The sequence below is a fragment of the Miniopterus natalensis genome, chromosome 17 (assembly GCF_054644295.1).
Source record: "Miniopterus natalensis isolate mMinNat1 chromosome 17, mMinNat1.hap1, whole genome shotgun sequence".
NCBI classification, from domain to species: Eukaryota; Metazoa; Chordata; class Mammalia; order Chiroptera; family Miniopteridae; genus Miniopterus; species Miniopterus natalensis.
Window position 1 is genome coordinate 14371884 of NC_142097.1, and position 17819 is coordinate 14389702.

Below are 17819 nucleotides of genomic sequence, written 5' to 3' on the forward strand. Positions count from 1 at the left end.
GTATTTGGAACACGGTTCGCACTGAAAGATTTGAATGAAGGGCAGGCAGAACATATTTCTTTCTTTTTTACTAACTCTGGCAAGGCAGTGGCCAGTGAGATTTTTTGGTAGAGCTAACTTTTTCAAGAAGGAAAATTTAGTCCTGTGGACAATGTTTTAAACACTCGGCATGTTTCAAGTTCCTGAAAAAGGTCCTGTTGTACTTTGTAAATAGGCATACTTCCTTAAAAAGAATACGTTTAGAATTTTTACATCGGGTCCCATTTTTATGTGTACTTGGGAGCTTTCTTTAAATGCTCTGTAAAATAGCCCTGGCCGGTGTGGCTCAGTTGGTTGGAGCATCACCTCATGCACCAAAGGGTTGCGGGTTCAATTCCCAATCAGGGCATATACCTAGGTTATGGGTTCAATCCCCAGTCAGGGTACATATAGGAGGCAGCTGATCAATCTCTCTCTCTCTCTGCCCCTGTTCCTCCCCTTCCTCTCTCTAAAACTCAGTAAGCATATCCTCGGGTAAGGATTAAAAAAGAAAACTAGAGTCGGTTTATTTAAGATTATGGAGCCAGGAAATGCCCTCCTGGGGGCATTAGTGGTCCTAGTATGTAAACATCCAGAGCAGAGGATCAGTCTCTGCCTTATACAATGCAGATAACTAAAAGTTCTTATAAATGGTGACTTTCTGCAGAGTTTAGATAGACCCAGGCTAGAAATGCAGGACCACAAAATTCCTAAAGAGCTATTTATTTTCATATTAAACTTAATATAGCTCAAAATAGGAGTGGGGATAGGGTAACAAAAGTTAAGGATAAAGCACTTTTATTGCAAAGTATACATTGAAACATTATAGGGGCAGCCTTCATGTAATGTATAATCTGCCATCCCTCTAGGGTTTTTAAACATCAAACTGGAGCATTAAGTGCCCCTGGGGTCCAGAATTTTGCCTATGAAGAGAAGGGCCCCTGTGTCCGTGTCCCTCAGTACAAAGATGAAAGGCTGGTTAAGGTGGTAGTCCAGGGGGAAGGTGAGGCGGGCAGGCTGGAGCCCTGGGCTGGGGGTGGCGCCTGCTCCGTCCTCATTCCACTCGAAGCCAGCTCGATGTTCCACTTGAGTAAGTTTGATAGATTTGCCCGTGATCTTGCTGAAGTCTGGTGAATCGAACAAGGATTGCAGCTCTGCAGAGATTGAGAGAGATTTCCATTAAAACCCTGTCTTAGCCAACACCCAAGGAAGAATACAGCCCTAATTCCTAAATCCTGATTCAAGGAGGTAAGCAAGCTGGGAGTGGAACACCGCTCTTGACCTTTTGTGAGGTACACAAGGCTCCAGTTAAAAGTTGAGTGATTTGCCCAAGAGCACACAGCAATTGAGGTTAAGATTAGAAACCAGATCAACAGACCTGTCCGGATAGGCAGTGTTCTGAGTGCCTGTTATAGGGATGTGTCATCGTGGGGCTGAGGAATGAGTCTGATAAGGCGGTTCATTCTTCTCCTCCAGAACTATGTATGAGAATTAAGGAATCATCCATGGCCTCCCTACAAAGGCCTGGAGACTTTGAGTCCTGCTTAGCAAGATGGAAGGCTCAGAACTCAACCCCACCCACCCCGAGAGCAGAGGAGCCTTGCGGACATACTCATCTCCTGCAGGGACTTAGTGACTTCTCCTTCATAACTCAGCTTCAGCTTGGGGATGGTCAGGACCGCTTGGACAGTCTTCAGTTCTCGGTCTATGTCATGAATGAACTCAGAGGTGAGGCTCTCTTCTATCATGGTCAAGTTCTGGGTCACTTTCAGAGGCAGGAAGAAGATGATACTCATGCTTCCAGTCAAGGGCAGCTGGGCAATCTGGAACAACAGGGAGGAGGCCACATGGGTTAGTCCTTCAGAGCCTAGGAGCCTGGAGATAGACATGCGCACACATCAGTTGCCTTCTCTCCTATGGTTGGGCCCTGTCCCTGCTTTCCCCAGTGCCTGATCTATTTAATGGTTACTCCTCTAGGCTATTGCTTTCTGGCAGCAAGATATTTACTAATGTTCGTTCAAAAAGTTGACTTGTCTTTTCTTCCCTTGGCCTGATCCCACCTGAAGTTAATCTGCTGAAAGAATTTTCTCCTGTGGTTCTAAGGAGCTAGAATTGTCTTCTCCCAAGGTTTATGTGCCAACAGTTACTGAATATCTGTTATATAGAGAGCCCTGGCGTAGAAATGGGGGCATTGAGCACAGCAACACAGAAGCAGCAATAAAATAGGTCCTTTGAGCGGAGGTTCTTAACCTAAGGTCCATGGGACAAATGGCATCCCAGGCCCCAGTAGCCCCTGAAATTATATACAGAAATGTGTGAGTGTGCATACATGGCATTTCTTTCAAGTATTTCGGGTGCTTTGTCAGATTCCCAGAGAAAAAGGTTAAGGACTACTGACTTAGAATTAAAAGCAGTAAGGTAGATGTGAAAGACTTAGAAGGTCAGCAGTTTGGAGTTTGTGACAGTTTTTGAAAGTTTGGCTTTGAATTCTAGAAATAAAAGTGCAGCACACAAAAAAGAAAAAGAAAGAAGGAAAGAAAAGACAAGAAAGCACCAACATTTGAGTATCTACTCTAGAGGGCCCCAATTTCACAATAAGGTAATTTCACATTACCTTATTAATTCTTATAAGCAACCCTGAGAGGGTTTCTCCCCACCTTTATTTTGGGGGGCGGGGGGAAGAAGCTGTTAGCTTGCTGCAAGTCACACAGTAGGCAAAATTTAGACTGCTGTTAGATCTCAAAAGTCATTCTATTTCCACAACACCACCTGTAAGTCTTTTTTCTCTCTCCCCACCCCTACAAACCTTGCAGCTCAGATCAGAATCCAAGCCGTAGCGTAAGACAGCCTTAGGGTCCGACATCATGGGCACTTTCACAGTCTTCTCTTCATCCAAGTGGAAATCCTGGAGGGAAGTCTTTCTGGGGTCAAACTTTGTTACCCACTGCCCTGGAATGAAATAAAAGGAGTGCCCTAAGCCCCAGGAGACCAGAAAGGCACAGGGACCATGCTGAGACCAAAACACAGTGTTGATTACCTGGCTAACAGAATCTTAGTTGCCAGAGGCCCCGACATATCAGGCAATAAGTAAACTCAGAAGGAAATAACGTTGATTTTATTCATTTGACTGTCAGGATTATACAAGTTCCATTATTGCCTGGGAGAAAAGGAAACTGGTTTACGGTTCCACAGTGGTGTGTCTGGGAGACAGAATCAAAGGAGGCCGGAGCTGGACATCATGTCATGACCCCTCTCATAGCTGAAAAAGCACTGCAGCCAGAGAGGTGAAGTCACTTGCCAGGGCTCACACAGTGAGTTGATGATAAAAAGTCCCTTAGTTCAGCGTTGCCTTTACCATGCTGGCCCGGAACCGCTGCTCTCCCTTCCTGGGGATCAGCGCTTCAGGCCAAGCTTTTCTCTAGGAGTTTAAGGTCCATTCTTGCTACTGCCTCACAGGCGGTTATAAAGCATTTTAAGGGGAGGTTGCCTAAAATCCCAACCAAGGCTTATCTGAGCGGGGCTGGCCTCACGTGGGCCCATGGAATAGTCTTGGGTGCATTGCCACAGCCCAGAAGAATAGAACCAGCAGTGGTTTACCGGGTACCTGCAGTGTCCTGGGCACAGTGCCAGGGTCGATGTGAAGGTGGGAGGGGACCTAGAGTGCCTCTGAAGTGGATCGTCCCCATGTTAGAGATGAGGAAATAGGCCCAGAAAGCTTGTGCAAAGTTCTATAGCCAGTAAAGGCAGAGCTGGGCTTTGACCCTCTTCTGACTCCAGCCAGAAATCTAACAGTGCCTGCCCCAAACAGGCACAAGAGGGGTCATGCTTTTGTCTCTCTGCTAGTCTCTCCACAGCCTCTTACACATCGTAGGCCTTGGATCTGGCATCAAGCAGGTAGCACTCAGGCCAGTGCGTTTCTCAGGCCCTCCTCTGGCTTCACCTCCGGGGTGTTGAACTAGGTCTTTGACTTCCCCCCTTCCCTGGTCCTGTCTGACCCCCTCCATCCACCCTTGGCCAAAAGAGAAGTGGAGAAGGCCTCACCCTTGAAGTAGGCCACACCCAGAAGGAGAATGCTAATTTCACTGGGCATTTCCCTTGAGGACCTAGCGATCTTCCCTTTCATCTGGGCCTGCACCCAGTTGTTGATCTCCTGAAGGTCAGAGCGGGAGTTGCCGGTCAAGACTCTGGGCCTGGTCCCATAGGACTTTTCCAGTGGTGCAACAAAGCTGGATTTTATCCGCAGCTCTGGGAAGAGACGGAGGAAGGTTAGTGTCGTCTGAGAGCTAAACCAGCATGCCCTCTTTGAAAGCGTCCCAGGCTTAGGTTCTGGTTTACCCCTGACTTCCTGCCTAGTGTCTTCCCATGACTTGCTGGGACTTCGTGCCAGCTTCCCCAGGCAGCACTGGACAGGGAACTACAGATTTTGCTCATTGCTGTTTCTCTTCATGTTACTGGCCTCCCCCCGACCCTCCCCTGTCTCCCTCGCCCACTTCCTCTTTCTGATCCCCTTTGGGCTCACGGGGCCCCTTCCTGCCTACCAGGGCTAGGCCTGGCCAGGCCGACATGATCTACTATTTAGAAAGAAACACAGAGCATAGAGCCCCATGCTCCTCAGGCAGCCCAGGCTAGCACACTCACTCCTCTCAAAGACGATCCGGGAAGCACTCTTGAGGTTTTTCTGGGGGGCAGTGATGGAGGCAAGGAGTTCCTTATAGGTGCCATGGATGTCTGGGTTGGTAATCAGGTCGTAGTAGAGAGCCCGGTGAATGCTGGATTCTGTCCGCTGTTCAGCTCCTGCAGAGAGACAAGGATATGGGCTCGATAGCTGTTCCAGGGCCCAACTCAGGCCAGCTCCCATGTCAGGACAGGGACACTGTACACTTAGTCTTTTTTCTTCTGATACTGGAGACATTCTAGGTAGGAATTTGAAGGCAACAGAAGAAATAGAAATTTTTCTAAACTAGGCTGAAGGCATCAGGGCCAGAGAGATATAAGGTGGGAATGAGGGTGCAAGTCCCTGTGCCTCTCCCATCACAGCACCCACCAGGCTGTTCTGTAGTTACCTGCTTATTATTTCTTTATTTTTACTGATTTTTTTTTTTCAGAGAGAGAGAAAGAAACATCGATCTGTTGTTCTGCTTATTTATGCATTCATTGGTTGATTCTTGTATGTGCCCTGACCAGGGATCAAACCTGCAACCTTGGTGTATTGGGACAACGCTCTAACCAACTGAGCTACCCGGCCAGGACCTGTAGTTATTAGTTTCCCCCATGAACTCAGCTGTGACCTGAGTGGAAGCAGGAACTATGCCCACTCGTATGCAGTTATAGCCCCAGAACCAAGCCTAATGGCTGACACATAGTAGAAGCTCATGTAAGGAATTAATGAGTATCAAAGTCACCATGTCAATAAGTGGTCCTAAAGCCCCACACCTGTGTCAGCAGTGCTCAGCACCCTCCTGGGGAGCAAGGGAATTGTGTGTGCACAGCCTTCAAGCTCTCACTTGCATGCTGGGACCCTGCTGGAGCCAGTCTCAGTGCCTCTGCGCCCAGTCTCAGTGCCTCTGCACCCTGCCCTAAGGCGCGGTGTCTCTAGGGCTTAGCAAGCCAGAGATGTGCGGTGGCCAGATGGCAGCTCTAGGATCCTGGGGCTTTCTGTGTCAGAGAACTCACCCAGTGAGAGGGCGGAGAGTGCAGTGGCCACGCTGAGTGGAGACAGGAGCACATTGGCAGTGGGGCTCATGCTGGATTTCACGCGGTACAGGTCATAGCCAAAGTTGGAGACAGCCGCTGCCAGCTTGTTCACAGGGACCTTGAAGAAGGGATCCTCCTCCTCCACTGACACCCCCGTGGTTTCGGGGGCTGGGGAGCCCTGGATTTGAGTACAAGGACCAGTGGAGATGAGCAGTGGGTGACTGGTCTCCACACGGCTTTGAGTGGAACTGTCGTTCTAGCCCCCTGCCTGAGTGCGGTATGTTTAGCCTGACACTGGAATGATTTTGTGTCCCCTGGTCATGCAGGAGCTCTCTGCTGGGGAGAGAAGAGGCAGCCCAGAAGAGAGACTAGCTGACCAGGTTTCAACACTAGTGACCTGTGAGCCTCAGGCCTGTGACATACTTTAAAATAAAAAAGGAGAGGAGCCCCCTCCTCTCCCAAGAAACCCTGTTCTCAGCCAGACCAGATTCCTGTTCACTCACCCTCGCTTACTGCTCCCAGGTCTCTACCTGTCAAGCCTCCCTGTCTCATGGCCCTGATCACCTCCTCCATCATAAACTTTCCTAGTTTGCCCCAATCTTAAGGGACTTTTTGGTTTTCTCACCTTTTTTTAGAGTCAAATACCACATATATGTTAACCATCTGCTGTGTACTGACTGGGCTCTGTGCTATTTCTTTTCATTGGCGTCACTTCATGTCATACTTGCTGATGTATTTGATAACCCCCAAGGCTAATATCTCGAAAGACTGAGCTCCTTTAGGCAAAAGCTGAGTCTTTTATATTTCCACCCACCCCCAGCACCTACAGAGTAGTTGTTCAGCAGATGGAATATAAAGTGACTGGCCACATGGCCCTGTAAGAATGGGTATTTTTTAATCCCATTTTATAGATAAGAAAACAAAGACTCAGGTAAAAGTGACTTGTCTAAGGTCACAAAGCTAGTGAGAAGTAGAGCAAGAATTTAAACTCCAACTCACAACAAAGTCCAGGCCTCCAGCCAGTGTGCCCTGGCCGCCCTGGCCCTCCTGAGGCAATAACCCCCTGGGTACATAGCATTGGCTCCTTAGCAACCCAAATGCGCTTCCTCCGCACAGGAAAAAGACCTTTCCACGCTCTTACATCGGAACAAATATCCAAGAATACCACCCACTCGTGAGACGCACAGCGATGCGGGTGGCGAGGAAAGGTCTTCACTGAAGGGGCAGCCCTGGCCTGTGAGAATGCTTTTTGCCTTTCACTTCTGGGATCTTACTTTTGTCCCCACTCTGTTCTCTGAAAGGCAGGGCAAGACGTTTTTCTGTTTTGCTGATGTCTAGACATAGAGGCCTGAGCCCAGCCTGGAACCTGGGTGCTTGCTCACACCCCCACGCCCCCACCCCACCCACCACTGACCTCCGGGCTGCCAGCGTTGTTCTGGCAGCTGCCGCTCCCGAGGAGGGCTCCAGTCCAGAGCAGTAGCATGAGGGCCTGCATCCCGGGGCCTGCAAGAAAGCAAGAGGTGGCAGGCCGTGTCCCTCACCCCCACCCTGCACCACCAGGCCGCCCTGAGCAGGGAGCTTGGGTTTCACAGAACTAGGCACCTTCCCTCTCCAGGCTGGAAGTGGACCCTCAGATCCCTCCCTCTCAGCAACTCCCTTCCCCTCCACCTGCCTCACGGCCCACAGTCATATCAGGTGAGCTTGAGCTTTCATCCCACTGTCTGTGTCAGGAGACCCTAAAGCCCCCGGACAGTGAAGATTCAGCAGTGGGCTCCTGTGTGTGGACATGGCCTAGCAAATGAACACGAAGGCTTTTCCCTGGAGGCACTTGACCAGCTCATGATATAGGAATTGGGGCAATATCTACTAACAGAATGGGGGCAGCATCTAGGTCTCATGTAAAATCACAGAATACAGAGAATGGAGGCATCCGGTCCAGCTCCTGCTATCCCCAAGAAGTTCTCGAACTCTCTCCTTGAACTCCTCTGGCCTGGAAGCCGTGGCCTTGTAAGGGACTCACTGTCTTCCCCGACAGGTCTGTGTAAGAGCTCTCTCTCTCACAGTTAGCAGTGCTGGGTCTCTGGTCCAAGAGCCTGGGCTCAAATCTCAATCCTGTGTCTTAATGGCTCTCTAAATCACAATATCTTCTCTTGTAAAATGGAAATCAAGTAGTTCTTCACTATTGTTATAAGGATTAAATTAGATGATGCCTTAATAGCACTTCCCAATGCAGAGATAGGTGAGCTCTCCAGTGATCCCTGAGTGAAATGTGTCCCTGCAACTGGAACCCCAGGGCCCCCCCTCTCCAATGGAGAGCCAGGACTTCCTCCCCCGGCCAGCTTGAAAATAGCTCTTATGCCTCCGGGACCTTCTTTCCTTCAGGTTAAACAATCCCACTCTCAGGAAGACCACCCAAGCCCCTTCAACTCCCCAGCTGTGGTCTTTCCTGACCCGGCTCTGGCCTGGCCCCTGGACCGCAAAGGAAAAGGGAAATCTGGGTCCAGGGCTCTAGGTGCTCCACCATCCCTTACTGTCTTGAATTCACTGCATCTGTGGGCTCACTCTGGGGTCGTGATGTGGGATGGGAAGGGATGAGGCAGCTGGGGGTGGTCACAGATCAGATCTTCCAAGAGACCTCTGGTTAGAAAGTAGGACAAAGTCTTGGAATGCTCCCCCTCCATCCACACTGCCATATCAAGAACATATAATCTGTCTTCCCTGCCCCTCACCTCCCCTGCAAAACACACACATATTCACACACACATGACAAGGGTCTCGAGCCCTTACATTACCCTTTCCTGTACCCAATAACCGCCCCCCCCCCCACACACACACACACAACACACACTTTTCTGACTTCTCAGAACAAACAGGAAAGTTGGGAGTGCAGTGTGTGATTTTTGGCCAGAGTCCTTAAAATTAAGCCTGATGCCTGGCCGGGCGTGGCTCAGTGGTTGAGCATCGACCTAGGATCCAAGAGATTGAGGTTCGATTCCCGGTCAGGGCACATGCCCAGGTTTCGGGCTTGATCCCCAGCAGGGGGTGTGCAGGAGGCAGTCGATCACTGACTGTCTCACCATTGATGTTTCTATCTCTCTCCCTCTCCCTTCTTCTCTCTGAAATCAATAAAGATATATTTTTAAAGAAATAAGCCTGATAATCCACTGGACAACATTATAGAGCAAGAAAGGCAACAAAAGAAAAGATGACTGCCTGAGTGTGCCCGGCTTCTGGCTAGACTGCCAATGGGAACCAGCCCGCTTTCTTTGTCAACCCTGATCTCTATCTCAGAGTGAGGAGCCCTGTCTTCTCAGCTAGCTGCTCTTCCACATGGCTGCCCCTGCCCCTCAGGGAGAAATCTTCCGTTGAGACAACGGGAAAAGCTTTCTGCAGTGCCAGATAAAGACCTTAACACCATCCAGGCTACAGCTGTTCTCTCCACCCAGCCAGCCCCACCCAGAGCTGGCAGGAGCCTTCCTTGCCTGAGCCTCAGGAGACTGGTTTATTGGAGACTGAAAACTCAGCTCCACAGGCGGCAAGAATAGAGGAAAAGCTGTTAGTTCTAGTTGCTCTGGCCAGAATAGGGAGTTGAGATAGCAGCCAGATGTAGGGGTCATCCTGGGATAGTGTTTAAGCAAACTAAGTTCACAATTCCAATACCCTTGAAAGTGTGACGTCTGTGGGAGTCCCTACAGGGTCTGAGCCCAAGCCCCAGGTCCTGTGATCACCATCACCGTGTGTGTGGGCTCAGGACTGAAGATGAATCGAGGGACCCTGTGGGGAAAGACACATGGCTCCACAGCTGGCCCAGAGCCAGGCACGGGGACACATAGTATTAATGGCACCTCTGAATCCACCTTAGCCCTGGGATGAGGGAAGTGGAGAAATTATCAAAAACTCCCTACAAGGGCAGTAAGAGGGCAGAGAGTAAGGGTCTGCGTGGAGGCCCCTCTGAGCACACACTCAATGCCCTGTCCAGGATGATTGCTCCATGGGCTGGGGCCGGCAGCCACTGCCTGGCCAGGGGCATAGGGACAACGATGCCATTCTGTCCAAAGGGCAGTATTCCAGCCAGACTCCTGTCCTACCAGGTTGGGGAGGGCACAGGAGGAGGTAGTTATCCTCTCTGCCGGGCCGAGGTCAGGCCTTCCTCTCTGCCACATTGACCAAATCAAGAGACACAGCCCGGCCGGGCGGGGCTCAGCGGTTGAGCATCGACCTAGGATCCAGGAGATCGGGGTTCGATTCCCCGTCAGGGCAGCCGATCAGTGACTCTCTCATCATTGATGTCTCTATCTCTCTCTCTCCCCCTCCTTTCCTCTCTCTGAAATCAATAAAGATATGTTTAAAAAAAAGAGACGCAAGGAACTGGGAATTCACGATCTTGCCTTCAAGCTGGGAAGATAAATTTGAGCCAAAGCATGTGTTTCTAATTAAACCCAGTTGTGAGACAAACACCATCCCTCCTCCTCCTCCTCCTCCTCCCCCCTTCCTCCCCCTCCCCTCTCTCCCCCTACCCCCCTCCTCCCCCTCCCAGAACCACAGAGCCTTCAAACTATGGTGGTGGACCTCATGGGCAGTGCAAGGAAGGGCACCACCCTCTCCCTGGCTCTGGGAAGGAGATTCCAAGGGGGTCCCCTCCCAGCCCACCCCACCTATGGTGACTCCATCAGTCGCCAGGCAGTGTTTCTTATGAAGACCTGATTAAGTTGGGCCAGGGTGCCCATGAGGATCACCCCACACCCCAGAAGGACCAGCCTTAGGAGCAGAACTCCCCGGCCCCCTTCCTCTCCCACCCTCATCCTGGGGGCTGAATTCCCAGTGGATGGGCATGGGCCAGACAGTGATGGGGTTTCTGGGAAGCCTGCAGCTTTTCTTTGGCCCAGACCCACTGCTTGCTGTGGCCTGCCTCCGGGAGCGGAAGGAGTGGGGGCAGCATTCTCTCCAGCACTGGCAGCTGAGCCCCCAAACCCCAAACACTGGCTGGGCTAAATACCAGTCTTTGTTCGTGAGAGGCCAAAACCCCATTGACCTCCCAGCTTTTACTGGCAGCTAATTTGGCCAAGAGAAAAGAGTGAGCACTGGATAGCAGGACCCAGCTACCCTCTGTCCCAGCCTCCCAGCGTGGCTCGATAGGCCAGCTGCTTGGCAGTGCTGGGAAGCTACCATTGAAATCAGCACCAGTTGACTGAAAAAGCGCCAGAAAGCTGAGCCCAAGCTAAGGCTGAGCGTCAGGATGGGCTGCCTCCCCAGCTGCCCCGGTGGGGGCCCAGCTCCCCGACAGCCTCCGACCCTCGGGGCTACAGAGCCTCTTTGAGGTGCGGCTCAGTCCTGACCCAGCAGCTGAGCTCCCTGCTTCCCCCCCCACTACCACCCTCCACTGTTTCCCACCCACTTCATTCAAGTTTTTCCAGCCTCTCCTAGTGGTGAGTGGAGTTTGAGGATAATTGGGTCACCGCCCTCTGACCCCCAGCTCCCTCTGCCCTCTCTCATCCACTAACCCTGATGCCCATGCTGCAGAGCCTCCTGCTTCCCCACCTCCTCTTCTTTGCACCCCTCTTTTCCACTCCCTGGGGTACCCTGCCTCTACCCTGTCCCCACAGCCCACGGGAGACTGGCAGGACAGGGGCAGACCGGGCAGGGAGCTGCTTTACCTGAGGGTGCGCTGCAGCTCGGCGCCCAGCTCAGTTCTGCGCTGAGGGGGCTCCTGCAAGCACAAGAGCTTTTCTGCTGCCTCCCAATCCAGCTTCCAGCAGGCTTCGGATTACAGCTACTCCTGTCTTAAAGCGACCTGCACTCAATTCGGAGTCCGTGATTGCATCATTGTCTGGCGTTAACTTTAACCCACTGCTGCCCTTCCTGCAGGCACCCCGACGACACCCACATTCACACACCCTACTGGCCCACCTTCAGGCCCTAGCCTTCCTCACTGCCTGAGGGTCCACGCCGGAGGGCACCCTGGCCAGCCCAGGTGGGAAACTGGGCTGAGGAGGGGTCTTGCAGGAGGAGGCCCAGAGGCAGGCTAGTGGAGTGAGGAAAACACTGGCCTAATACTGGGGTTCTGGGTTTTTCCTGGTCCTTGGCTCTGGTACTAACTGGGATTTAGGGCAAGACCGCTCTCATGGTTCCTCCCTTTCTCGGCTGAAAAATGAAGGGATGGCCTGGCCAGGTAGCTCAGTTGGTTAGAGCGTCTTCCCAATATGCCAAGGTTGCAGGTTTGATCCCCTGTCAGGGCACATACAAGAAGCAACCAATGAATGCATAAATAAATGGAACAACAAAATCAATCTCTCTCTCTCTCTCTCTTTCTTCGTCTCCCCCATCCTCTCTCTAAAAAAAAAAAAATCAATAAAAAAATTTTTAAATGAAGGGATGGGCCCTGGCCAGTGTGGCTCAGTTGATTGAACATAGTTCCATACACTGAGAGGTCACTGGTTCGATTCCTGGTCAGGGCACATGCTTGGGCTCGATACCCAGTAGGGGGTGTACAGGAGGTGGCTGATTGACGTTTCTCATCCATGTTTCTCTCTCTCCCTTCCTCTCTCTCTAAAAATCAAGAAAGACATTTATTTTTTTAAATGAAGTGATGGAACTGGGATATCTGGGTGCTTTTTCAGCCCTGAAATTCTGTAATTTTGAAAGGGAAGTAAGGAAAATATCTGACCAGAGGAAGACGTGAGATGTACTATAAACATTAGTCCTGAGAGGAGCCGAGTGTGTGCCTGGCACCCACCTAGACACAATAGAAGTCACCTGGAGAGGAGAACACCTAGGCCGTGTCCACCTTGGGATGTTTAGGAACCTGCAATGTGGTTGTGAAACTAAAATACTGACATGGGAAATAGAGAATGTAACAAAATGTTTTCTAGGTAGATATGAGTCCTGGCCAGAGGAGGAAAGGAAATTGCTCTGGGATATTTAGGCTGAGGAAGAGAAATTTTAGGGGAACCTCACCTCCTGTGAGGTTCTAGGGAGCAGAGCTAGGGCCCCTGGGTAGAATTTTCCAGTGGACAAAGTTCAGCTTTATATAAAGAGTGTGTCAACAGTCAGAGTTCACTCCATTTACCAGAAAGTTGAGTACCTAGATACAAGGAGGGGAAGGAGTACATAGATGAATTAGACTCAGACCCTCCAGAAACTTACTGGCTGATAACAGAGGCTGATGTGGGAAAAGTTCATTTCAATATAATGCAACACATTCTGTGACAGCAGTCTTTAGAGCCACACTGTCCAATACAAAAGCCACTAGTCAGGTGTGACCATGAGCACTTGAAATGTGCTAGTCTGAGCTGTGATCTGCAGTAAGTGTAAAATACACACCAGATTTTGAATATTTAGTATAAAAAGAATGATGTAAACCATCTCAATTTTACACTGATTACATACATTGAGTTAAATTAGATATATCATTAAAATTAATTTCACCTACTTCTTTTTTAATGTGTCTACTAGAAAATCTTAAATTACATGTGTGGTCTGCATTGCATTTCTAGTGGACAGCGATGCTCTGCGGGGTATTGTGGCAGAGCGGTTGGAATATAGGAATCTAAGCTGCATCTTGAAGGATAAATAGGAATGAGCTAAGCATAGAAAGGTAGGAAGGCGTGACTATCCAAGCAGACGAGTTAAAATTGGATCCCTGTTTCACAAAAATGAGCACTATGTACATTAGAGTTTTAAATGTGAAAAACCATTTCTGTTTTTGCAGAACCGTTTAAAATGACTTTTTATTTAAATTATTTACTTTTTTTGAATGGGTCTTATGTTCACATGGTTCAAAACTCAAAAGCAACAAAGTATACAAATGAAAAAAGTCTTCCTCTCGCTCTTATCTTCCGTCAGGGTCTCCACTGCCTGGAGACAGCTGATGTTAATCTCTTTCCTAGGTATCCTTTCAGAGATACTTTTAGTGCCTTAAAAAGCAAACACAAACACATACACAACAGGAAAAATTGTAAATGTTTTAGAAAAATGTATAGATGATATCTTTGTGATCTCTGGGTAAGAAAGATATTTGTTAAGACAATACACCAAAGGAAGCATGAATTATAAAAGATTGATAGATCTGGCAATAAAATTAAAAACTTGTTTTCATGAAAAACAAAATGAAAAGCAAGCCTCACACTGGGAGAAAAGATTTGTAACAGAGACAACTGATAGAAGAAATCACTAACTGGGATACAGAAGAATTACAAATCAGTAAGAAAAAGAAAATCAATTCAACAGAAAAACAGGACCAGGTAATTTAAAGAAGATGAATCTTAAATGGCCAATAAACTTATAAAAAAGGGTGTTTTGCCCTCACCGGTAATCAGGGGAATGCAAATTAAAACCATAATTGATGAGTGTATTTCAACCTCATCAGATGGGCAAAATTTAAACATCTAACAAAACCAAGTGTTGGCGAGGATGTGGACAACCAGGATCTCTTATGCGCTGCTGGCGAGAGCGTAAATTGATACAACCAGTTTGAAGAGCAATCTGGCAAAGTTGTGCATAACTGTATGTGGCAGCTCTGGCAGTTAAAGGTAGGTAAGCCCAAACCCACAACTCAGTAATTCCACTCCTAAGCATGTGAGCTGAAAAGACTCCACATATGTGCACAAGGAAGTATGTAAAGACTATCCTAGCCCTGCTGGCGTGACTCAATGGCTGAGCATCGACCTAGGATCCAGGAGGTCACAGCTGGACTCCTGGTCCCGGCACATGCCCAGCTTTCGGACTCCACCCCCAGCAGGGGGCGTGCAAGAGACAGCCAGTCAATGACTCTCATCATTGATGTTTCTCTCTCTCTCCCTCTCCCTTCCTCTCTCTGAAATCAATAAAGACATATTTTTAAAAAGAAAAGAAAAGAATATCCTAGAAGCATGATTTGTCGTGACAAAAAAATGGGAGCTCCCTTTATGTCCATCAATAGGAGACTAAATAAAGGATGGAAAAGTCTACAGCCTGAGAAATAATCCAGGAAAGCCATTTAAATCAACACAGATTTATCTCACAATGTGGAGTGATACAAATTGCAGGAGAATACAAACAGGATGATCCATTTATGTAAGACTTAAAAACACACAAAATGATACTATAGAGCACTTACAGATAAAAACTCATGTGGCGAAAATAAAAGAAATGCATGAAAATGAAAACCAAATTCAGGATGATCGTTCTGGGGGTAAGGGACAGATTGGGGGAAGGGAATGTAAGGCTGCTACTATATGAGAATTTTGTTGTTGTTGTTAATCCTCACTCGAGGATATTTTTTCCATTGATTTTTAGAGAAAGTGGAAGGGGAGGGAGGAGAAGAGAGAGAGAAAGAGAGATCCACTGGTTGCCTCCGGCATATGTCCTGTCTGGGGTGGGAATCGAACCTCCAACCCAAGTATGTGCCCTTGATTTGGAATCGAACCCTCAGCGCTTTGGCGCGCAGGCCACTGGGCACGCGGGCCAGGACTATACTGAAAAAATTTTTTTTAATGTTTTTATTGATTTCAGAGAGAGGAAGGGAGAGGGAGAGAGAGAGAAACATCAGAGAATCATGGATCGGCTGCCTCCCGCACGCCCCCTGCTGGGGATCGAGCCCGCAACCCGGGCATGTGCCCTGACCAGGAATCGAACTGTGATCTCCTGGATCCCGGGTCGATGCTCAACCGCTGAGCCACGTCAGCCAGGCTACTGAGAATGTTTTTTAAGTTGGGCAGTGGCATTATGTAATTCATTATACCTTTTGGTATGTCCCAATTATTTCACAGTAACTTATTAAAAAAAGAGATTTCTCTTTCGTCCGATGACCGCGGAAGGACTGTTTCCCTCTCCTACTGCAGAAGAGGGCCTCGGAGTGCTCTGCAAGGACTTGGCTCCTGCAGGTGGCCCTTGTCCCGAAGGATCACTCCACAGTCTTCATAGAAGTGTGAGGCTTATTTTTCATTTTGTTTTATGCTATTTCTCATGAAAACAAGTTTCTCATTTTAGTGCCAGATCTATCAATCTTTTATAATTCACACATCCCCTATCACCTCCCCCCTTTTTAAAAGCACACCCTCCAGGCCATATCCCCTAAAGCCACTGCCCATTTCTCTGCTCCCCCTCACAGCTATTGATTCTTGCGTCTGCAGTGTCTTTGCTCCATTCCCTCCCCAGCCTCAAGCTTGCTTCTGTGCCCACCTTTGAAACCTCTGTCACCAAGTTCACAGGCGACCTCTGTGTCTCTGCCTTGGCCTTCTTGAAACCTTAACTTCATACCCTCCTGTTTTACTCCCACCTCGCATCGCTGCATCTTTCCTGTCCCCTTGCTGGCCTGATCCTGGGACCTCTTTCTTTCTCCCTCTACGTCTCCTCTTAGGTGATTTCTCCCAGTTTCATGACTTACTTTTTATTTTTTATTTTTTTAATTTATCTTTATTGTTGAGAGTCTTACAGATGCCTCCCATTTTTCTCAGTTCCATAACTTTAAATGCCTCTGCATCCTTCCAGATATACATTTCCAGCCCTGACCAAAATATCCAGTTTCCTATTTGACATATCCACATGGATGCCCAGTGGGTAGGATGAACATATTATCCAAACACTTCTAAGAGCAAAAATGAATGCAATTAAGCTGGACATAACTCAAACTGTCCCGGGCAGACTGGGACATATGCTCACCCTATATAAGTGTGGCATTTAAGATGGAAATCTTCAGTCAGTGCTAAAATCTGCCCCTCACTCTGATTCCCGTCAAAGTAAAAGCCATTTTCTTGAGACAAAACTCCAGGAACTTGAACTATGAGCCCCACGGCCCTTGAGCCTTGCATTTCCCTCATCTCCCATACAATCCGTCCACAGGTCCTATAACATCTACCTGCAAAACATGCCTGAGTTCTGACCACTTTCCTCCACGGCCAGCGCCCTGGGCCAAGCCACCTGTGTCTCTTTGCCTGCTGACCAGTCTCCCTCCTTCTGCATTTGTGCCCCTAGAATCTGTTCTCCACATCGCAGCCGAGGGAGCCTTCTGGAGCTTAAATCAGACCACGGCACCCCTCAATTAAAAGCCTTTCACAGTGAATGCATTATTGCCATCCACAATAACACATATGAACTTCACAAACATGAGGTTGAACGAAAGAAGACACAGGAGCACAGCCTGTATGATTCCTTTATATAAAGTTTAAAACTAGGAAAGACAAATCTGTTATTAGAAGTCAGGAGGCTGAGTACTGTTTCTTGATTTCGGTGCTGGTTGCAACACAGGTATTTGGCCCATGAAAAAAATCATTAAGTTATGTACAGTTACAACTTGCGTACTTTGCATACTCTACTCCAACACGAAGTGTTCGCTTGTTTATTGTCTAGACCATTCTATTGCCAGCTTCAGGCTTCAGGAGTGGGGGTACTGGCTGCTTGTTAGCTGCTGCACCCCCAAAGCTGGGTGTGCTGCTGGACACACAGGAGGCACTTCATAAGGATGCGATTAAAGCAGCCAAACCAGCTGCGGGAGAATCTAGGAGGCGATGGCAGTGACCCCCAGAGTGATGACTAGTTTCAAACCTTCCCCTCACTCCCTCAACTCCCCACAGATCTCCTGCTCATCTGGAACTTTCCAACTGCGCCCCCGCCTCGGCAGCTCTGCACTTGCTACTCCTCTGCCCAGGACTCTTCCCCAGGTTTCCACGGTGCCCCCCTCACCTCCTTCAAGTCTCAGCTCCCTGCTTTCTTTCCCATCCCAGCTCCAATCACGACATTCCATGTATTCCGCTTGTTTACTCATTACCTGCCTCCCCGCTGCTAGTTTGTGAGAAGCAGGATTCCATCCCTTGCTCTTAACCACTGCCCTTCAGGGCTGCAGGGGGCCGCTGCCGCATGGACACCCTGCTCGCAGACAAGGGCCACCCACGTGGACACCCATGCCGCCCCTGCCCCGTGCCAAGGCGCCCCCAACCGCTTCCCCCAAATCCTCAGGCGCTGACAGCCTTCAGCCGGAGCCACCCCCGGCTGGCGGGCGCCAGCTCCTGGCAGAGGGGCCAGCGTGTAATTAGAAACTCCTCAAGTCCCTAATTGCTGGTTCTTCTCCCAAAACGGAGGCTGGTGCTATTCTGAGCAGCCCTTGTTGCGGCTGCCTGAGGCCTGTGGAGAGG

The 17819-nt window shown here is 49.2% G+C and overlaps 1 protein-coding gene across 1 annotated transcript; it reads right to left on the minus strand.

Annotated features, from left to right (window-relative positions):
• Positions 1-514: 514 nt before the first annotated feature.
• On the minus strand, positions 515-11448 carry SERPINF1 (serpin family F member 1). The gene is made up of 8 exons (XM_016211128.2): positions 11367-11448; positions 7127-7215; positions 5692-5890; positions 4657-4812; positions 4060-4263; positions 2825-2967; positions 1631-1841; positions 515-1172 (listed from the first exon to the last, which is right to left on the minus strand). The coding sequence occupies exons 2-8, from the start codon at positions 7205-7207 to the stop codon at positions 913-915; spliced, it is 1254 nt and encodes a 417-aa protein (XP_016066614.1). The 5' UTR covers positions 7208-7215; positions 11367-11448; the 3' UTR covers positions 515-912.
• Positions 11449-17819: the final 6371 nt, after the last annotated feature.

Coding starts and splice junctions, on each gene's coding strand:
- SERPINF1 (XM_016211128.2), bottom strand. CDS start 7,207: ATGCAGGCCCTCATGCTACTGCTCTGGACTGGAGCCCTCCTCGGGAGC. Junction 5,891..7,126: donor ACAACGCTGGCAGCCCGGAG/GTCAGTGGTGGG, acceptor ACTCAAATCCAG/GGCTCCCCAGCCCCCGAAAC. Junction 1,842..2,824: donor ATTCTGATCTGAGCTGCAAG/GTTTGTAGGGGT, acceptor CTGTTGTTCCAG/ATTGCCCAGCTGCCCTTGAC.